The 20330-nt window shown below is 46.7% G+C and overlaps 3 protein-coding genes across 8 annotated transcripts in view; 1 reads left to right on the top strand and 2 right to left on the bottom strand.

Annotated features, from left to right (window-relative positions):
- Positions 1-15562, top strand: part of LOC307239207 (uncharacterized protein) — a 45911-nt gene extending 30349 nt beyond the window's left edge. The window contains exons 12-22 of one of the 3 annotated variants that reach the window (XM_080012530.1): positions 11294-11350; positions 11445-11669; positions 12390-12480; positions 12682-12774; positions 13044-13156; positions 13281-13331; positions 13428-13585; positions 14146-14309; positions 14391-14507; positions 14919-15021; positions 15186-15562. In XM_080012530.1, the coding sequence (XP_079868656.1) occupies positions 11294-11350; positions 11445-11669; positions 12390-12480; positions 12682-12774; positions 13044-13156; positions 13281-13331; positions 13428-13585; positions 14146-14309; positions 14391-14507; positions 14919-15001 (1152 nt within the window). In that variant the 3' untranslated portion in view covers positions 15002-15021; positions 15186-15562. Of the gene's footprint in view, positions 1-68; positions 162-430; positions 544-667; positions 719-814; positions 973-1532; positions 1697-1777; positions 1895-2302; positions 2406-2569; positions 5234-11293; positions 11351-11444; positions 11670-12389; positions 12481-12681; positions 12775-13043; positions 13157-13280; positions 13332-13427; positions 13586-14145; positions 14310-14390; positions 14508-14918; positions 15022-15185 lie in introns of those variants that run through there. The other 2 variants (XM_080012532.1, XM_080012531.1) reach the window with 2 other exon arrangements.
- Positions 6032-10084, bottom strand: LOC307239219 (protein Mis18-beta-like). Its single transcript, XM_080012549.1, has 5 exons — positions 9925-10084; positions 8299-8365; positions 7512-7634; positions 6356-6437; positions 6032-6262 (listed from the first exon to the last, which is right to left on the bottom strand). Exons 1-5 carry the CDS (start codon positions 10079-10081, stop codon positions 6182-6184), a joined length of 510 nt encoding a protein of 169 aa, XP_079868675.1. The 5' UTR covers positions 10082-10084; the 3' UTR covers positions 6032-6181.
- A 2018-nt stretch (positions 15563-17580) lies between the features above and the next one.
- On the bottom strand, positions 17581-20178 carry ndufaf1 (NADH:ubiquinone oxidoreductase complex assembly factor 1). 4 transcript variants are annotated; one of them, XM_080012543.1, is made up of 6 exons: positions 19946-20178; positions 19557-19628; positions 18723-19245; positions 18325-18510; positions 18107-18181; positions 17581-17974 (listed from the first exon to the last, which is right to left on the bottom strand). In XM_080012543.1, the coding sequence occupies exons 3-6, from the start codon at positions 19227-19229 to the stop codon at positions 17834-17836; spliced, it is 909 nt and encodes a 302-aa protein (XP_079868669.1). In that variant the 5' UTR covers positions 19230-19245; positions 19557-19628; positions 19946-20178; the 3' UTR covers positions 17581-17833. The 4 variants fall into 4 exon arrangements, with proteins under 4 accessions (XP_079868669.1, XP_079868668.1, XP_079868666.1 ...); XM_080012542.1 differs by lacking the exon at positions 19946-20178 and having other exon boundaries at positions 19557-19755; XM_080012540.1 differs by lacking the exon at positions 19946-20178 and having other exon boundaries at positions 19356-19564.
- Between the last annotated feature and the right edge of the window lie 152 nt (positions 20179-20330).

Here is a 20330-nt window from a genome sequence, read left to right as displayed (position 1 = left end):
AGTTTATATAGTATAGTATATAATAATGGGATTTAAATACACACATGTACTGATGTGTCTGTTAAAAGGAAAAGCGAAGAAAGTGGCAAAGGCGGGTAAAATCCCTCGACACGAAGGGCTCCTGAAGAAGACCAAGCCTGTGCTGAATCCCATTACACCCAGTAAGTTTACTTTAGTCTCCTTCCTTTTAAGCACGTTTAAATGTCTACAACTGAAGAACGGGTATTTCACATCTGCTTAAAATGCGTGGTGGTTTTGGTTATCATAGCACCCGCTCAGTTGTGGTCATCTCAATTAACATAACAAACAAACAAACGGACATTCAGACTTTCTGTGTCCTGCTTCCCTCATTTGAGTTTCCCCTGTCTGCCAAATCATCTCTTGCTATTGGGTAGTTCCATATATATGTATTTTAATGTCTTTAATGCAGATTTCAAGAAACTCCACAAGGCACATTTTAACAAAATGGAGTCCATCGACTCATACGTCCAGAGAAAGACGAAGCAGGTGGAGACGTACCAAAATTCAGTCAAAGACTTGAAGGTATTTGACCCGACAAAGAGGCTCGATGATAATAATTGGAGTGTGTTGTAAGTTTTCTTGCGATTTGTTGGTTTTGTCTGCGGGAAAAAAAAAAACACAATTTAATGTGAACTTTGGTTTCTAGTTTATGTCGGAGAAAACCCTGGTGAAGCCAGCCGGTGCCAAAAACCAACTGGTGAGTGGGGGCAGTCACGGCCGTGTAGACATCTGTGTTTCTGTTGATCACGATCAGACTCCTGTGGGATGACTTGTGTTTTTATTTATAATGAAGGCCAAACCCGCGCGTGCGTCGCTGTTCAGCCCGGCTGCGAGCGGGGGCGTGGCTGAAAGGAAGCGTTGCGTCACCGGCCTCGCGGCCACGAAAGCTTCCCTGAAGGAACCGGCTTCGTTCCGGCCGTCCATCCTCTCCACGTGCAGGATCAACGTCCAGTGAGTCGCCGCTCTTTGGCCTCGCAAGCTGAAACTGGGGAGTCGAGCTGGGCGGTGTATGTTAGAGGCATGCTAGAATGCATAACCCGAGTGGTATTTTCACCAAAAAACTTGAATATTAACTTGTTGAAAGGGGATATAATATGTAACCTTTGAGGAGGGTTACAGTAAAGTAACACAGCCTCAACTTCATAGACTGTTATGGATTTTTCTCATCAGTGGTCATAATATCAACAGTACTGACGATTGTTTCTTTAATATTTGTTAGATGTAAAAATATCTTATGGAAACACAGATGGTCACCCCCAAGATATCGTCATATGGAGATTTTTCGTTTTTCTAAAATCTTCCAGTCTGGTTTGTTGCATCATTGGGGGGGGTTTGGCTCACCTCTTCCAGCCATAACACCTATGTTCCCATTTTCATTCCCGTCGGACGTTTAAATTGTGAAAGTGTTTATTTTAAACTTTGTTGGCTCGTTTGTTCCACTGACTGTCTCTTCAAGTTGCACAAGGACATTTTTCGGATGCATGTCATGACACACTCCACACTGTGCGCAGGTTCTCGCAGGCCACGCAGGACAACGAGTACAAGCGATCTCTGGTGAAGACGCCGGCGAGCATGACGTCCCGCGTGTCCATGAGCACGCCGGGGAAAAAGAGCCAGGACGGAGGGAACGCCAGCGCCGCCAGGAGCCTGAACATCTCCGTCACAAAGCCCCCTGGTAACTTCCCGTTTGGGACATGTGAAGTCCTCTGTGCCGCTGGCTTGGATTGTCATTTGACTTTTTTGTCGTGTTCGGCAGGAACATTTGTCTTCGCCGGCAACACAAGTGTTTGTAACACCCCGGGAACAAACAAGAAGCCCAGCTTTGATCTGAAGGCCAGTCTGTCTCGCCCCCTGTCGTACAAACCTCATCAAGGTAAGGCCACAAAACCTGGAGCTGTTTTATTAGGCGCCCAGCCGTAACCCTATTTTTATTGATCACGTTTTTTATTGTTGTTGTTTTTTTTAAATAATAATAATAATAATAATTATTATTATTATTATTATTATTGATTATTATTCTCCTTGGCATTTATCGGGCTAAAAGTGTCTGGAACACAACAACCACTGGACCCACAGACACGGTTGCGCTCTCCTTGCTTTATTCTTCTTTTCAGTAGCTGGTGCCGGTGTTGGTGCTAATCCTGTCCCGTGTAGTGTCCCCTGCAGCATTATCAATCATTTATTTATTTATTTATTTATTTATTTATTTATTTGGAGAACAAAGACATGAACAGTGACTCATCCTGGCTGTTTATGGATATTTTGCCTCTTTTTTGCCTAGGTAAGCTGAAACCGTTTGAGGCAAAAGAAAATGGAGCAACAAACAAGTCTCTGATCTCTCACTCTCATCAGAAAAACTTCTAACAGCATCAAGTCAAGACGAGGTAAGTCAAGGAGAGAAGTGACTTGAGCAGCGTCCAACTGTTTGCTCCAAGTGGCTTCTCTCAGATGAAGTGTGTGTTCTGACCTTTCCTGACCCGTGTGTTCTCAGTTCATTTCCTTTGGGGTATTTTTAGTCATTGGAGATGTTGTGGTGTTCTCCCCTCAGGGAGGAGCGGAGAGCCAGGCAGGTGGACGGCAGGAAGCAGAAGAAGGAGAACCTGCTTGGCACCAGGAGAGGCCTTGTCATGACATAAATGTATTTTGCACCCTCAGGGAACGCGTTCGCAACTCTGCTGTGGCCACGGTCGAGGCTCGTGAATGACCGGACTTGCGTCCACCGGAGCCCGTCGATGCACTACCTCATGGAGCCCAGAGTGAAACCGCCGTGGACGGGGGATAGGCGAATCAGAACCGCGTGCTCGTGTGACGGGGGGGCTTTCGAGCAGTTACCAACGGTATCCCTCACGGTTTTCTTTCGTATGTTCCTTTTCTCCGACGTGGAGTGCCAGGTAGAAGGGTTAGGATAGAAGGTTTTGGGTTGTTTTGTTGTTGTTTTTTTTTTAAATAAGGAAGATGCAAAGGAGAATATAGGGTCCGCTCCAAACGATGCAATGGAACCTTTTGTATGTTGTTGCGCGCCTGCAGTTTAACAACCGAGAGAGAGAAAACACACACACACACAAATCTACTCCTCTACACTTATCCTGTGGGATTACACATGTGGTCATTTGGCTTGGGCAGCCCATCCTATTTCCTCGACATTCGACCAGCTGGGACTTCGTGGCGCGTAGAGACGGAGCGCGACATTGTTCTTGACCGACGTCGCGGCTTTGAGCGTCGAAACCTGCGAAAATGCCGCGGTCAAGGGAGCGGCCCTCCCTGCTCGTCCGACTAGAAACCGCCTCTCCCGGGACGAGCGGCCGCTCAAACCGGGCGTCGCGGGGGGGGCAAAGCGTCCAGGAGGATGTCGCGCTCGTCCTCTACCTTCCTCTGCGATGTTGGCCCCCCACATACCGCACGTCAGTACTGCACCGGGACATTTCAGCTGTAGCACAACGGAGTGATTTCAAATGGTTTTTTTTAAGTTTTACTTTAGATCGGTCCCTACGCGAGCGGAGCCCCAGTGCCGCGTTCGACCTGGCCGGGTTTAATTCCGCCGCCGTTTAAAAGGAACCACACACAAACCGGGATTTGTGCAAAATTTTATCTTAACTGTCATGTTGTTGACCAAACTGTATATTGTATAAACAAGTGACAAGTTGTTTGAGAACAACAAAATCACCAATGTCTTCCATTAAGATATGTATAGACTCATGTGCATTAGTGTATCTAGCCGGACGGGGTGGTAGTCGTGCATGAGCGGTAGTGGCGCTCGCCTCACGGAGAACGGCCCGATCAACCTCTGGACCCGAGTCGAGGCGAACGGGCTTCAGGGAACTTGGTGAAAGGCCCAAGTGACGTATTAGTGCACTACTACACCATAGAAACACGGTTAGTGTTAAGTACCTCCTATTGAGCATTCTAATCCCAACTAACAGAAGTGTCAACTTCATTAGCCTAGCACCTGTATAATGGCCAAAAAAAAAAGACAGAGAAACGTTAACGTTATGACCATAGAAGCCTATAGATGAAGCTAATACTCAGCATGGTGTTTTATTTCTAGAGTAGGATCTGAGGGGCATGGATTCATTGTAGCAGTTGGCTCATAGACTTTATCTCCATATTACGGTAAATGTATATAATGCCTCCATTGTTTTGTTTTTTTCTCCCCCAAGTCAGAGCTTTATATTTTGATCCATCAAATGGTATTTGATTAGAGTTTTAGAAGCAATAACCAACACTGATGCATGAGTTTAGTGCCAGGGTCTAAGTGTTGAAAAGATTCTGTTGTGTACCGTGGAAAGGGTTTGCCTGTGGTAGCGTAGTGAGCTTTTCTTACAAACAAACATGTCTTACATTTGGCTTGAACACACAATATCCAATGTTTACTCATCCCAACCCACTGGTATTTGGGTTTTAAGAGCAACATGCAGACTATTCCCCAGTCCTTGTATCCTTACTGTAAACAGTGCAGTATAATATAGCGTTGTACTGAAAGCAATAGGAATAAGTCACCTTTCTTGAAGCATTGTTTTTCATTCACAGTGACTTTTAAAAAAAACAAAAACAAAGTGAAGGTTATCAAAAGGCCGAACTTGACACTTAATGAAAAGCACTTTCTATGTTCTATCCTCATCATCACTGACCACTGTCTTCAATATTTTGTTCAGAAGGTCTGTAACGCTCTGGGGATTTATAATCAAAGTTTGTAAGGGAACATAAAACCTGAATATGTAGGTTTGTGGGAAAAAAAAAAAAGATGCATGGCTTAATGGCGGAGTAATGGATGATTCATATTGCATGCAATAATCCAACATTGTAATGTGAAAAAGGTGTTTTATGATCCCAGGATGCTTGTTTTTCCTTTTTGGACCCAATGTTGTGAAACAAGCTGACATGTAGCGCATGGTGGTTCCACGGTACGCATGTCGGCCAAGCCGTCGCCTTCTGTGCGGTCGTGAATATGACAGAGCGGCAGCAGAGCTAAAACTCACGAGCGAGGTTCCTCAGACGAACATCGACACAAAACCACTTTGGTAGCAGGACGAGACGTGATTTCTCGATCAACTTTTCCACCGAGGGCGTGGACGGTGTAGAAACTATGCACTCCAGAGGGAGGACCTGGGCATGCTTGTTGCGTTGTGAACCTCTTGTCTGGTTTTGTATTTACAAAAATATCTATATATATCTGTATCGAAAAACTCAGCAATAAAATGCAGCATGGTGCCAATATGAAGTGTGGCGGTTGCTTTGTTTTGCAGTCGAGTTGCTTCCAAATCCAACATCGGGGAGACGTTTTTCTTTCGCCGGCTTCAACAAATCCTAAGCGCATTCAAAGGCTAGTAAGAAAAAGTTCTTGAAATTTCAAAAAAAATAATACATTTATGTTGTATTGCCTACCACCATCAACAAGTCTCACTCAGACGCCTTGATGTTAAATATTTCTGCGGCTCCCTGTGCCCGGCCTCCACAGGTTGTTTGTTGATATGAACCACACTCCAGCTTTACAGTGAAGTAACGAGGCCACAAGTTCAGCGTGGACGTCACACAGCAAACAACCTAAATTATCCTAAAAAAAACAAAAAACATCCCGTAAACCTGGAGCGTCGACGTCAACAAAGCCGAGTCCAGCGGGGATAAACGTTGGTGGAGGCTATAGGCCACGCCCAGGATATAGCGCAGGAAGAATTTTGAACATCGGTCCCTGCTGCGCAACTGTGGTGCTGAAAGCAAACGGCGCAGACGCGATGCCGCGGCGATGAAGTGTGGAAAAGGCAAATCCACATCTGATAGCGTAGTTCGAATAACGGGGGGGATTTGAACTCCCCTAATTAAGACTTGGATCATTCCCAAGAGGTAAAGAACAACAGGTCGGGGGCGGGTGGAAACATTTATACATCCTTCTTACCTGAAATTGTGGAAGAATCTTTTAATACCCTTTGAGACACCCCTTAAGTGGACCGTACCATTATGCTGAGCATTGCGCTCCGTGGGCCCAGAGCCATCTTTTCCCCGAAAACAAAGCAAATAAAAACAAGTTTTTATTGTAAATGTATTGAAATGCCTCCCCTCCCCGGTAAGTAACAAACACACAACATCAAAAAAACAAACAAACAAAAAAAAAAAAGACGCGGGAGCTTCCGGGCGCCGATCCTCCATCTCGCCCAGCCGCCGCGGATCACCGGCACGGATCCTTGCGCGACCACCTCGTCGTGATGCGCGACATGCGGCCCAGGTGCCCCCGAACCTGCCGCGTCATCTGCGGTGGAGGGCGACACGGAGATGAAGCGGAGTCCACTCCCCAGCAAGACAAAACTTCATTCTCAAGGCTCCGCCACGCCGCCCCCCTTACCTCATCCATGGCCCCCCCGAGGGGCTTCAGGTCGAACGTCACGTCCGAGGACCTCACCGTCCCGCCGCTGTCGAGGACGTAGCTTGAAGGAGGGAAGGGATGAGACGTGACTCGGCGCTCCACCGCAACGCCACTTCAGCCGAGACGGCGACGGGCGGAGGTTCAAGGTGGTTTTCAAGGCCGGTTTGGCTTACGATGGGAGAGGGGGCCGAGGCGGGGCGGTCCCGGACGCTCTGGCGGGGGAGTCGCTATGCAACCACTCGAATCTGCCTCCGCGCGCCGCCAACCGGGCCAGGCCACGGTCCAACCCCATGTGAGCCGCTGCAGATTTGAGGTTCTTTTGGCTCCGTTTCACTTTTTTTTTTTATATCTCATTCGTTGTATCTCGTGCGAATCAAGCGAATACTTTTCAAGGCCGTGGCTCGTCAATGACGAGGGTGCGGCCAACTGTGTTTCTGAGATAATCGCCCTCTAAGTTTCCCCCCCCGAAGGCTCCCCGACGTCACTACGGAAGTGACGTCGGCTTTCCTTCTTCGTGCGTCACGTCGCCTACGCAACAGTGAATCTTGGCGTGTGTGTAAAAACACATGAGATTTAAAAAGGTTGAACTCTGTCAAAACGGTCCCACATTGTGACTTGACATCACATGGGACACGGGGGAACGATCTTCACCCGGACGCTCGCTTTAAAGGAAACCATCGATCGGCGTTCGGCGCTGTTCAGCGTCTCGGTAAGTGAACTGCGTTTCCATGTCATCTATCGGGAATATTTACCTCCACGGCCTTAACATATTTCTACTATTTATAAATCAAACTCGGCTTTGAAAATACGTCGAGAGATTTAAAAAACAAACAAAAAAAAAAAAAACACGCAAAGGAACATGTATTTGGCGGCTCCTGGCCATTTTAGAAATGCGCGTCAATGCGGGTTTTGCTGCAGTGGCTCATATGTGTTCGACTGAGTCTTTGCAAAATCTTTTAGGGTGCGCGTCAAAGGCTCACATCGCAACAGCAATGTCATCGATTGCAATTTCCTTTTTTTTTTTTTTTTTTTAATCGACCTAACGTGGACAAGTCTCGAGTGTTTTTTAGAATTTGCCGTGAGATTCCCCGGGGGCGTGGCGCCAGCGGCGGAGTGTCGTGCGGTGTGCGCTCACCACTTGACCTTGGCTCTGCTGAGCAGAAAGGCGGAGCGCAGCATCTCCAGGTGCCGCGGCGCCGCGTGCACCACCCGTCCCAAAGCGGAGACGCACCCGGAGCACGTCAGAGAGCTGCAGATGCTGCGGGTGGGGGGGGGGGCACAATCACATATCACCACATTGTTGACGTCGGGACCCGCGAACGGCGCAGATACGAGGCGTCGACACATTCTGTGACGGTCGAGGCCGAACGGCGACGCCCGAGTGACGCCCGCGAGGCTTCAATATCATCTTCGTTTTTATAATCTAATCAGAAACACTGGATTCAAAAGCAGCATTTGAGTCTCGCGTTCTGCGGTGAGTGTTAAAGAAAGAGGAAGAGGAAACTTTTTTTTTTTTTTTTAATCTGAAACACCTTTCGATGCGATGATCGTGACGACAGTCGCTGTCGAAGAACAGGAGTTGTATCTGGGGCTGAGCGAGGACTCAAATTCAAACATTGCAATGTAATTTAACGCAACTGTCATATTCTCAAAGGCTGCGATTTGAAAAAGTTTTTTTTTTTTTTTTTTTTTTTTTTTTATATAAATGTTACACAATCTGTTTTATTGCTTGTGTTTAGTGAACAATACAGAAGATAAGGAATTCAAAAACAAATTGCATACTTAATCGCAATATTGGTTATAAAAATAAAAATAAATCACAATTTCATTATTTTATCCATTAGATCGATCCACCCTTTAAAAAAAGTGTATATATATATAAATCATGTTTACAGTCTGATATAAAAAAAACATCAACTCACCACTGAGTTGTTTCACCCTCCAGTTCTAGCTTCATTTCATCACTGATGATGACATTGTTGGTGACTTCTTCATGGAGACAGGCAGAAAGGCCATTAACAGTCATTAACTGTTTATTTGTGTATACGTGCTGTAGCAGCCCCGTTGACCCAGATACTGTATATTTATTTTAGATACACCCCCCCCCCTTACTTTATCTGCTGTAACGTACTGATACTCTGGTGGTTACAGCAGAACACATCAAAACTTCAACAAAAATGAAGTGATAAGAATACCAAAATGGAAAGGAAACGGCAATATGCAATAAATCTTAACCAACTACAAAACGGGATATTATTTGTTTGTGATTTTGACGTTTGAATTGTTTTGTTTCTTTAAGGAACGTATTTCGTTTCAGAATTCAATACATTTTGTATGTGTGGGGGGGGATTAATAACGTACAACAAGAGCCCAGTTTGGAAACCCCCGGTGTGGGTCCCTGCCAGTGCCCAGTTTGTTTTACCAGTTTACCGCAGAACCTGAATACGGTTTGCATGGCAGCGGCCCCGCCCCTTGTTATCGTCGGGACTAATGCGTAACGGGGTCCCGTCGAAATTGCACCCTGTCCTTGGCAACGTGCAGCTCAAACCCAAATAGCCAAAGTACGGTGCGCTTCACAACACCAACTACCTCGAAGGAGGTGATGAGCCGCTGCGATGACGCAACGTGTCAGTTGTGTGTTGATGCCAAAAATAAGCGTTAGAAAAGAAAACTTCCATATTCGACGTGTCAGCAGGGTGGAACATATATCAATGTATGCAATATTATTGCAACAATTATAATGTACTGGGATGTGTCTGCCAAGTAAAGGTGGAAAGACAGATAATTGTCAAACTATATATATATAGAGCGGGCTTAGAAAAAGTATAAAAAAAAAAAAGGATAATATAGACAAAATCATGAGGTTTCCCCATTTCCCATAAAAAAAGAAACAAAAGACAGCATTAAAAGCACTTGCAATGACAAAAGGTGTTTTTTTGCTGCATTTCACCAACTGGGTTTGGGAAAAGCGCACGCTTTGGACTTTTTGGGAAAGTGACGGTTAAAGGTTAGTCAGTGTACGCTCATCTTGTCCCTCTTTGCTTGTAGTCGTGTAGATCATTTTCACGGCAGAATTACTGGCCTGCCTTTTTAAAAACTGCCCATGAGAATACTCAATACATCCCATGGGGACTTACAGGGCATTTCCATTATATATGTGCGAATGTTATTTAGTTATTTTAAACACATTACTCCTACCTGGATGCAAGTGTTTAGTTTATCATAACCTCAACCCAGTTATTGCAATACACCTTCCAGCCACCGGCAGCGGCAGTGAGCACCGTGTCGGGAACGATGCGAGCGGCAGAAGAAGAAGAAGCAGCAGCAGCAGCAGCAGACACGTTAAACACAACTGACACATCGCGCCGTCGCAGCGGTTTAAACTCATTACGTTTGAGTCCTTCGGGGGTGGTTTGTGTTGCAAAGCAGCGCCGCACCGTTCTGACATCTGGGCTTCGAGCCGCACTTGCAATTTCGACTTTGCATCAGTCCCCGGTGAAAACGACGCGCGGCGAACACCCCACCGCCTCCGCGGGCGCTGCACTTACTGACGCACATGATGTGCTCCGCGCTCTGGCCGCACACTCCCAGCGAGTCCCCCAGCACCGAGTTACACTGCTCACAGTGCAGAGTCAGCAGCTGCTTGGCGCCGACCTCCGAAGGCTGCCGGTCCGCCGCCGACTCGACGCTCGTATCGAGCTCCATCCTCCAAGGGTCCGAACTGTGAGTGCGCATGCGCGCCTCCAATTCACCGCCCCGGCGCGCCTCGAGTGCTACGTTCAAGCAAGGAAATCGGAAAATCCCGCCTAAAAAAGGCGTTCCGTTGTTTTCCGTTCGCGAAAACAGCCGCAGCAATAGTGTGTTTGATTTGTTTTGTCTCCTTGTTCTGTACATAAATTAAAACAATAAAATAACATCGTTTAAAAAAAAAAAGATGCAAACGGAACTTCGTTTAGCGTTAACGGCGTGTACCTCGCTGTCGTAGGAGGTCGGATCTGTCCGAGTCGACAGTTTCAATGGAATGCAGCATAGCTCAATCGTTTGAGAATACGGCGCCCCGATTGGTCCGCCCGCCGTCCAATCAGAGAGCCCCTGCCGCCCCCGCCGCTGTGTTTTGAATCGGTTCGAACCGTTACCCGCTCGTGCTTGCGGACTTCGCGGCGGTTGGTTTTTTTTTTTTCCCCTAAACAACAACCAGTGACATGTCCTCCCGAAGAATGGACGTGGACTCTATGAAATATGCCGAATTGAGGAGTCTCGCCAAGCAGCTCGGACTTAAAGCAAACATGAAGGTAATGAGCGCGTTATTCCTTGACTGGGATGTGGGAACTAGCTGCGTAGACGCCGAAGTTCGCTTCCAGTTCGCGGTCGAGGGGAAAGGGAAACGTGACTATTTTTTTTCCTCTGTAACAGTGTCACCAAACTCGCATCGTACCCAGCGCTGCGTTCTGTACCAACTCCCAGTCTTTGTTTGGCCGAGTCCACCAAACGTGTACGAGGAAATTCGACTTTGTGACGGTGGGCGCGTTGATGTATGTCAGACGGGCAGGTCGAGAGCAGTGGCTCCACAATAACAAACAATAAGAACGTTGAACAATCGATCGCAAAACATCAACAAAAAGAAGATAAATATTCCTGGTTGGAGAACAGATTCCTTGAGCACATATTGCACATGATATAGTTTACTGTAAAGTGTTGTTTTCGCCAGCTCGCCTGTATGCACTACAATGCACCGATTCCTTGTACTCTGCTCAATACAAAAAGATCCTGGTTCCAAGTGGTTAGTCCAGTAGTTGGATTGTTTTTGTGCAGAGTGAATAAATATTTATAAAAAAAATGTACTAAGTTATTTACAATTGATTTAGCATCTGCATGTAACATAAATGGATATTGAAGACACCGTTGTCCCCACAACAGGCTGATAAACTACTGAAGTCCATCAAGCAGCACTATGAGCAGGAGGAGGATGAGCAGGTGCGTGACTACACATTTTGTCCTATTGAAAATTGACTTCATTCATCACTACATTGTCAGTGGTAGTTGTCACGTATCGTATGTTATTTTCCAGGTGAACGGTAACGCTGCCGGCGGCGTTGTTGTTGAGGATCCAGAGGACACCGGCTCCGGACGGAACCTCGTCAAAGAAGAGCCCGAGGCGGCAGAGGATCCGGTCCCCAGCACGGCGCTGTTTGTGACCAGCCGCCGTGGGCGGGGTGCGCGGGGCAAGAGGAAGGTCCCCGACACACACGCCGCTGCAGACCTCGACGCCGAGCCGCCTCTCGCTGCGGCCGAGGTACTGAATACCGCTCTGCCAGTTGATCCTTCTCAATGCCTTCCTTCATACGCTTTCTAGGCCTTACACCGCGACCCCCATATATCTCAGACTCTGAGCTTCTGACAAAAAGCTTTTGTTGTTCTGCTTTCGATGCCCAGTAGGATGGGTTGTAGATTTCCTGTTTTTAGCGCCAACATCTTTGAAACTTGGTATGAGATCAACTGAAACAAGCCTTTTTGAGACCCATTGTTATCGTTCATGTTGACTATAAAATTGTGTGCGCCGATGCCAACCATAACAGCATCTGTATGTGGAACAGCCCGTTCTATGGATGCTTAACGCACTGTAAACATGTATCATTATGCAGGAGAAGCACAGTTAACACTAGAACATGCTGATAAGATAAGACACAGGTACTTTATCAATCCCCAAAGGGAAATTCCAGAAATGATGATAATGCACTGTTGATGCAAAAGTTTAATAATAGAGAACTAGAGACACAATTCTATGCTTTTTTTGTTTCTTAATTTTCATTGTATTTTGTATCTTTTTTTACTTCACTGTTGTGCTTCAAAATTTCTTTTTTTTTTTTTTTTTTTTTTAATACTAATAGTCTGCAATGCAACGCACCAAACCTCACCAGAACAAATTCCCAGTATATTGATTCTGACACAAGCGCTGAGCACAGCCCAAGTTTTAGTTTAGTGTCTCTACATAATCGTTATTTCTTTCCGGGAGGATAAATCCAGCGCTGTCCGCGGTGCTGGCGGCGCCAAAAGGAGACGTGTGTCTTCTGAGCTCGACCAAGTCCCAGAACTTCGTGATAAAGGTCAGTGACAAGTCTCGGATTGTCCCCTCCGAATGAAACACCGACGGTAACCAGACGTGGATTTATTCTGGTGGACATTTCCACAGATAGTTGAATGCACTGCTCTTGTCTTGATCAGGTTTTCCATGGGAGAAGTTTATATAGTATAGTATATAATAATGGGATTTAAATACACACATGTACTGATGTGTCTGTTAAAAGGAAAAGCGAAGAAAGTGGCAAAGGCGGGTAAAATCCCTCGACACGAAGGGCTCCTGAAGAAGACCAAGCCTGTGCTGAATCCCATTACACCCAGTAAGTTTACTTTAGTCTCCTTCCTTTTAAGCACGTTTAAATGTCTACAACTGAAGAACGGGTATTTCACATCTGCTTAAAATGCGTGGTGGTTTTGGTTATCATAGCACCCGCTCAGTTGTGGTCATCTCAATTAACATAACAAACAAACAAACGGACATTCAGACTTTCTGTGTCCTGCTTCCCTCATTTGAGTTTCCCCTGTCTGCCAAATCATCTCTTGCTATTGGGTAGTTCCATATATATGTATTTTAATGTCTTTAATGCAGATTTCAAGAAACTCCACAAGGCACATTTTAACAAAATGGAGTCCATCGACTCATACGTCCAGAGAAAGACGAAGCAGGTGGAGACGTACCAAAATTCAGTCAAAGACTTGAAGGTATTTGACCCGACAAAGAGGCTCGATGATAATAATTGGAGTGTGTTGTAAGTTTTCTTGCGATTTGTTGGTTTTGTCTGCGGGGGAAAAAAAAACACAATTTAATGTGAACTTTGGTTTCTAGTTTATGTCGGAGAAAACCCTGGTGAAGCCAGCCGGTGCCAAAAACCAACTGGTGAGTGGGGGCAGTCACGGCCGTGTAGACATCTGTGTTTCTGTTGATCACGATCAGACTCCTGTGGGATGACTTGTGTTTTTATTTATAATGAAGGCCAAACCCGCGCGTGCGTCGCTGTTCAGCCCGGCTGCGAGCGGGGGCGTGGCTGAAAGGAAGCGTTGCGTCACCGGCCTCGCGGCCACGAAAGCTTCCCTGAAGGAACCGGCTTCGTTCCGGCCGTCCATCCTCTCCACGTGCAGGATCAACGTCCAGTGAGTCGCCGCTCTTTGGCCTCGCAAGCTGAAACTGGGGAGTCGAGCTGGGCGGTGTATGTTAGAGGCATGCTAGAATGCATAACCCGAGTGGTATTTTCACCAAAAAACTTGAATATTAACTTGTTGAAAGGGGATATAATATGTAACCTTTGAGGAGGGTTACAGTAAAGTAACACAGCCTCAACTTCATAGACTGTTATGGATTTTTCTCATCAGTGGTCATAATATCAACAGTACTGACGATTGTTTCTTTAATATTTGTTAGATGTAAAAATATCTTATGGAAACACAGATGGTCACCCCCAAGATATCGTCATATGGAGATTTTTCGTTTTTCTAAAATCTTCCAGTCTGGTTTGTTGCATCATTGGGGGGGGTTTGGCTCACCTCTTCCAGCCATAACACCTATGTTCCCATTTTCATTCCCGTCGGACGTTTAAATTGTGAAAGTGTTTATTTTAAACTTTGTTGGCTCGTTTGTTCCACTGACTGTCTCTTCAAGTTGCACAAGGACATTTTTCGGATGCATGTCATGACACACTCCACACTGTGCGCAGGTTCTCGCAGGCCACGCAGGACAACGAGTACAAGCGATCTCTGGTGAAGACGCCGGCGAGCATGACGTCCCGCGTGTCCATGAGCACGCCGGGGAAAAAGAGCCAGGACGGAGGGAACGCCAGCGCCGCCAGGAGCCTGAACATCTCCGTCACAAAGCCCCCTGGTAACTTCCCGTTTGGGACATGTGAAGTCCTCTGTGCCGCTGGCTTGGATTGTCATTTGACTTTTTTGTCGTGTTCGGCAGGAACATTTGTCTTTGCCGGCAACACAAGTGTTTGTAACACCCCGGGAACAAACAAGAAGCCCAGCTTTGATCTGAAGGCCAGTCTGTCTCGCCCCCTGTCGTACAAACCTCATCAAGGTAAGGCCACAAAACCTGGAGCTGTTTTATTAGGCGCCCAGCCGTAACCCTATTTTTATTGATCACGTTTTTTATTGTTGTTGTTTTTTTTAAATAATAATAATAATAATAATTATTATTATTATTATTATTATTATTGATTATTATTCTCCTTGGCATTTATCGGGCTAAAAGTGTCTGGAACACAACAACCACTGGACCCACAGACACGGTTGCGCTCTCCTTGCTTTATTCTTCTTTTCAGTAGCTGGTGCCGGTGTTGGTGCTAATCCTGTCCCGTGTAGTGTCCCCTGCAGCATTATCAATCATTTATTTATTTATTTATTTATTTATTTATTTATTTGGAGAACAAAGACATGAACAGTGACTCATCCTGGCTGTTTATGGATATTTTGCCTCTTTTTTGCCTAGGTAAGCTGAAACCGTTTGAGGCAAAAGAAAATGGAGCAACAAACAAGTCTCTGATCTCTCACTCTCATCAGAAAAACTTCTAACAGCATCAAGTCAAGACGAGGTAAGTCAAGGAGAGAAGTGACTTGAGCAGCGTCCAACTGTTTGCTCCAAGTGGCTTCTCTCAGATGAAGTGTGTGTTCTGACCTTTCCTGACCCGTGTGTTCTCAGTTCATTTCCTTTGGGGTATTTTTAGTCATTGGAGATGTTGTGGTGTTCTCCCCTCAGGGAGGAGCGGAGAGCCAGGCAGGTGGACGGCAGGAAGCAGAAGAAGGAGAACCTGCTTGGCACCAGGAGAGGCCTTGTCATGACATAAATGTATTTTGCTGTTTTTATCGATATTTGCACAGGTTTGCATCATTACAATTTCATGATGCGTTGCAGAATTATATGTGTAGAATAGCAATGATGTAATTAGTTAGAATTTGAACATTATCTGTGTTGTATTTCGCTTGGAATATTTCCCTGTATTTCCGTACAGTAGTATAAAAACATCTCTGTAAAAAGAATTTGACCACTTTTTATATCGATGTTATGGTGTTTACATTTTTAAGGGATAATTTCTGTTCCGTCAACTAATAAACATGCAACTGCGTGCTCCACGACTTTCCTGCAATTTGAATACAACTCCTACTGGCTTATTGTACTGTAGCCATGGTGGCACCGTTGCCTTAGCAAGAAGCTCCTGGGTTTTGATTCCCGCCTGGGGCCGCTGTTGGTGCCGCGCTCCGGAGGGTTATCTTTCGATGAGGGGCCTTTCTGTGTGGAGTTTGCATGTTCTCTCCACGCTCACTTGGGGTCTCCCCCATTTTACATCAGTAAGGACCCCCAACAAAAACAAGCTCAAGATTGTCGTCTGGCCAGCGGTGTTTTGAATTGATCCCTGGGCGTTTGCTGTATGCTGGTCCCTGCCCTCAGGAGCAGTGGGCGGGGCAAGGCAAGGAAGGACAGGCTGGGATGGCTTAAAGGGAGAGAACAACTTTCACCGGCCACTATTTGAAGCGTGTGTCGGTCGCCACATGGGTGCATGTGTTGCATGTGTGCCGCGTGATGAATGAAGAATGTTCTTCGAACACACACACCTACACAAATCGTATTCCAAACATCACACCTCCAGACCAGGATAGGAAGGGTGTGGGTGACTTGGTTTCGATAGGCTTGATGACTCCCACCCCCCACACCCTGCAATTTGAACTGCACGCACAAACATTGAGCACTGGGGTGTTGGGGCTGCTGAGAGCCTCGCCCGGCGCTTTCTAGGACACCTTGGTGGCTGTTGTGCGTGTGGGTTGCGGTGCAGGGTTGCGGTGCAGGGCTGCGGCGGTCCGCCTCGCTCCACTGCGCAGCCTCTCTGTGGCTCAGATTTGGCTATGTAGGTGATTGCTCGGGGCTTGTGGCCCGGTGGGGCATCTTGCCGGTTATGGTGTGGTGGGCCTTGCCTTTGCGCAGGGCATTGGTGGGTGTGGAGGCCCCGCCGGGTCCCCCCCCCCCGTGAGGCGGCGGTTCTGGCAGGTGTTGGTCTATCGATGTCGTGCCTGGCGGCCAGGTTCTTCACTTGCGGATGGATCTAACGCCTACACGTGGGGGTGGGTTGTATGTATGCGCCTCAGGGGTGCAGGGTCACTTTGTGCTCTCTGGGACTGGTTTGTGCACCTTAAAGTCGTGTGGGTGCTGTTCCATGGGCTCCCAGCTTCTCTGAGGGTTGGAAAGGTCGTGTGGCTGTGGTGTATTGTGCTCTGAGCTTTCTTGAGGTCGTGGAGTGTCTATATGGCTGTGGGACTCAGGTGTCACTGCTTGGAGGCGCCACAATACAATTCTTACCCCATAAACCAGAACTAATTGGGACAAGTACTGTGCATTTGGGGATTGACTCATCACAGGCATACACACACTACCAGCAACTGCCTCGAGCACAGCCCCGAACACCCTCCTGATTACATCCTTTCGCTTCTTTACTGCCCTGGCTAGCACAGGAAGAGGCCACGTGCCGTGGTGTCATGTTTAATCATGATTTGTCGTCTGTTTCTATGTTTGTTTTTCCAAGTGCATGTTGTTTGTCACTCTTTATCGCTTTCACCTGTAGTTATTCTCCCTCCCTCTTGGAGTAGTTATTAGTTGTATATAGACGAAAACATGGTAAGATCATTCTCCACAGAGGTTTGGTGGCGGTTCTGTGTAACGAAAAGCTGTGTTGCCATCCCACTGGCCGTCCGCAGGACAGAGTTGTTGCAGCAGTTCTTGATGATAAATAGTGGCATTGCAGGTTGAGAATTTTAACTCCACTTGCAGATTAACTCTCGTCTTGAATGCAATGGCACAAATACTCTGTTGTATGCCAAGCCTGCTGAAAGCACAGGTTTAATTAATAAATAATAAAAACAACAAAAAACACTAATGCAGATGGAATGCATATTTCCAAAACACTGGAAGAACTTGAATAAAATAAATCATCTCAATCTTGATTGTCACCCCGCAGCCAAACATTTATATCATTGTTAGGATTGGCTTAATACCATCCATGAGAAAGGGGAATTAATATGCTTCACGCGGGGCAGGTCTTTTATTACAAAGCTTAAACACTGAATTAAATTGTAAATAATTAGAAATCAGCCATTTGTTCCAATTCTGATGTCTACCTTTTTTATTCTCTTTTTAACTAAAATATACAGTCGACATGGAAGCAATTCCTGTACTAATCTAAGAAATAAAACAAGCATTTAAATATTTAATACAGTACTCAAACCCATATTTTTCATTGATATTTCACTTATATTGCAAAGAACTGTTCAATTTAAAATGAGTGCAATACAGCTCTTGAATTCTGATGTTCTGGGAAATTCTGTAAAGTTCTCGAGCTTCGGTGGCTGGCGTGCTCCTCACACTTCAGGATTCCTCTTGTACAACTCGTAGGCAAACTCTTCAGTGTGTGCATAATCTTTACAAACACCGATGAAATCTATCTCCAGCTGAAAGGGACCGTCTGCTTTATCCCCCAAGGTAAATCCAATCGTGTTGATCTGTGAACAAAAACGTGTGTATAAATTTTACAATAAGTAACGGTCCGAGGTTTCAAAATATCAAAGCTCCTTATTTGCAAAAGAGTAAGCTTGGGGGGAAAAACAGCTTTTAAATCTATGCGTCTTCTCTACCTTGTCCAGCAGTAGAGGATGCTGATTGTCTTGTATTCTCCCACGATGTGCGAGGAAGAACTTTGAGAAAGGTATCTGAAAGGTGTTGGGAATTTTAAATAACAAATCTTAACAAAACGGCTGTTTCGGGTCCGACAGTTTCCATTAGTGATTAATCACAGATTGGAGAAAAATGAAATTGAAGAATAAATTTAGGGCACGTTGGTTAGAAATGATACCTTGACTTCTTGCCAGTAGGGTCCTCCTCTTGTGTACAGGAAATAACTGTACACATCGTCTTTCTGGTGGAAAAAATAGGTTTCTGAAGCGATGTTGATCATCCACGGGCGGCCGTCACCGCGCACCCGCAGGTGCAGGCAGTTGAAACCGGACCAGTCAAAGTGCTTCTTCCTGTCGAAAGAGGCCTGGAGAGAGAATGCTTTGAGTGAACGACTGAGGCCAGGGAAACGTACTGAGTTATCGTAGTTCGGCAACAGCAATTCACGGATAGCAAATTGTTACACATCATAGTACGTGCAAGAGTTGTGCGTCTCATATGTGGTGTCAAACTAAACCAGCCTTGGGACCGGCGCCCCCTGTATTATACTGACTTGGTTAAAGTGCGTGTACTACTAACCAGTGGCTGCTTTGAGCGCATGGTGCAGTATCCACTGTAGCTGGTTTCTCCGTCTCTCGGAGGCGTCGAGCAAAGAGTTCCGTACATGAAGCTCGTGTTGTTGTTCCTTCCCAGCTTCAGGAAGGCTTCGCTCTGGCCTCCTATCTCGCGATCCGACGACACCGTCCACTGGTCCAGGCTCTCCTGGCCCCTGAACTCCCAGATCACCCGGTTCTGCTCCAGCATGTGCTCGACGATAGGTTTACCCCCCGGGCCCGTCCAGGGGTCCAGAAACTCCCTTTTCAGCAGAGAAAAGTGCTTCTTCATCCCCTCCACCCCTTTTGCGAAGTCAAACTTGATCCTTTCCCAGGGAGCGGTGTCATCTTTGGGCTGCCCCGGTCGCCTGTACCCCCCCTGATAGAAAGTCCTCGCAGCCGCAGGGGAGACGGACGGGAGCAGGACGTGCGTGGGGTGGATGGAGGCCAGCAGCCTGGCTGGAGGGAGGCGTGGGAGTCCAGACAGGGACATGATGATCTTACAGACTCTGTGGAGGGGAAAAACAAGATGTTCATCGTTTCTACCCCAGGGCTTCTAGTCAGGCATAGCCCCGACACGGAGACACGTCGACATTTGACCAAATGCAGGTAAACAAACCTTTTCAAAAAAGGAGACATTTCAACACCAGATACCAACAAAACGAGCACTCCACTCACACTGGACGAGCAGGAGGACGTCCAGTCAAGCACCACAGCGAAATCCCATCAGCGTTCACACAGAAATGTACTGATGATTGTAAATATGGATAAGATGTCTGTATATTTATAATCAGGCTCCAATGACACACAAGCTGTTTACCTTCCCGTCACGGCTCCCCAAGTGCGCCACCAATCACTGTCCGGACTGATACTCCCGCCGAGACAACGGTTCCTATCAGTAAAAAGGAAAATCAACAAATTAAATGAATGAAACGCTCATGAAAAGCACTTGACAGGTTGACTTGAATATATAACGACTCAAATACCAACACGATTCTTTTCTGCGGATTGCAAAACAAGTGTCGTTTTAGGATATTATACCGAACGAATGGGCCAATTAAAAATGCCTCTCGTGAAGAAACGATTTTTTTTTTAATTAATTTCCTCAATTTAAAATTTTAAAACAAACAAAAAAAAAAAATCCGTTTTAATGGAGGAAGCTCAACGACGCGGGGTGAATGGATTTTTAATTTTTATTTTTTGTCGTACGGGGGAGAAAACGCGCCCGCTCAGCGTTCGGGCCACTGAAAACCGAGCGCACAGCGATGCCCGGTGGTCAGCGGCGGTGACAGCAGCCGCTTCACCCGCCACGACGCGTCCAGTGGCCGCGACGCAGCACGGAGCAGAACAACAGCGACGGGTGACCGCCCCGGGGTGCTGCGGGTTGGGTGACCGCCCCGGGGTGCTGCGGGCCGGGGGGAGCCTCGCACCGCGGCCGCGCCTCGAACCCCTTCCGCTTCCGGTGGCTCCGCTCGGTGACGCGCTGCGGCGCAGTCTGACGTCAAAATCACGCGGTGGTCGTAAAGCGACGCAGGCCCCGCCCCCCCCCCCTCCTTGCGCGCCGTGCGTGCTGACGTCCGCTGGTTTACCCTCA

Source organism: Zeus faber, assembly GCF_960531495.2.
Source record: "Zeus faber genome assembly, chromosome: 13".
Classification (NCBI taxonomy): Eukaryota; Metazoa; Chordata; class Actinopteri; order Zeiformes; family Zeidae; genus Zeus; species Zeus faber.
The sequence above is the reverse complement of the archived record's forward strand: the minus strand, read 5'-3'. Positions and strand labels throughout refer to the sequence as shown.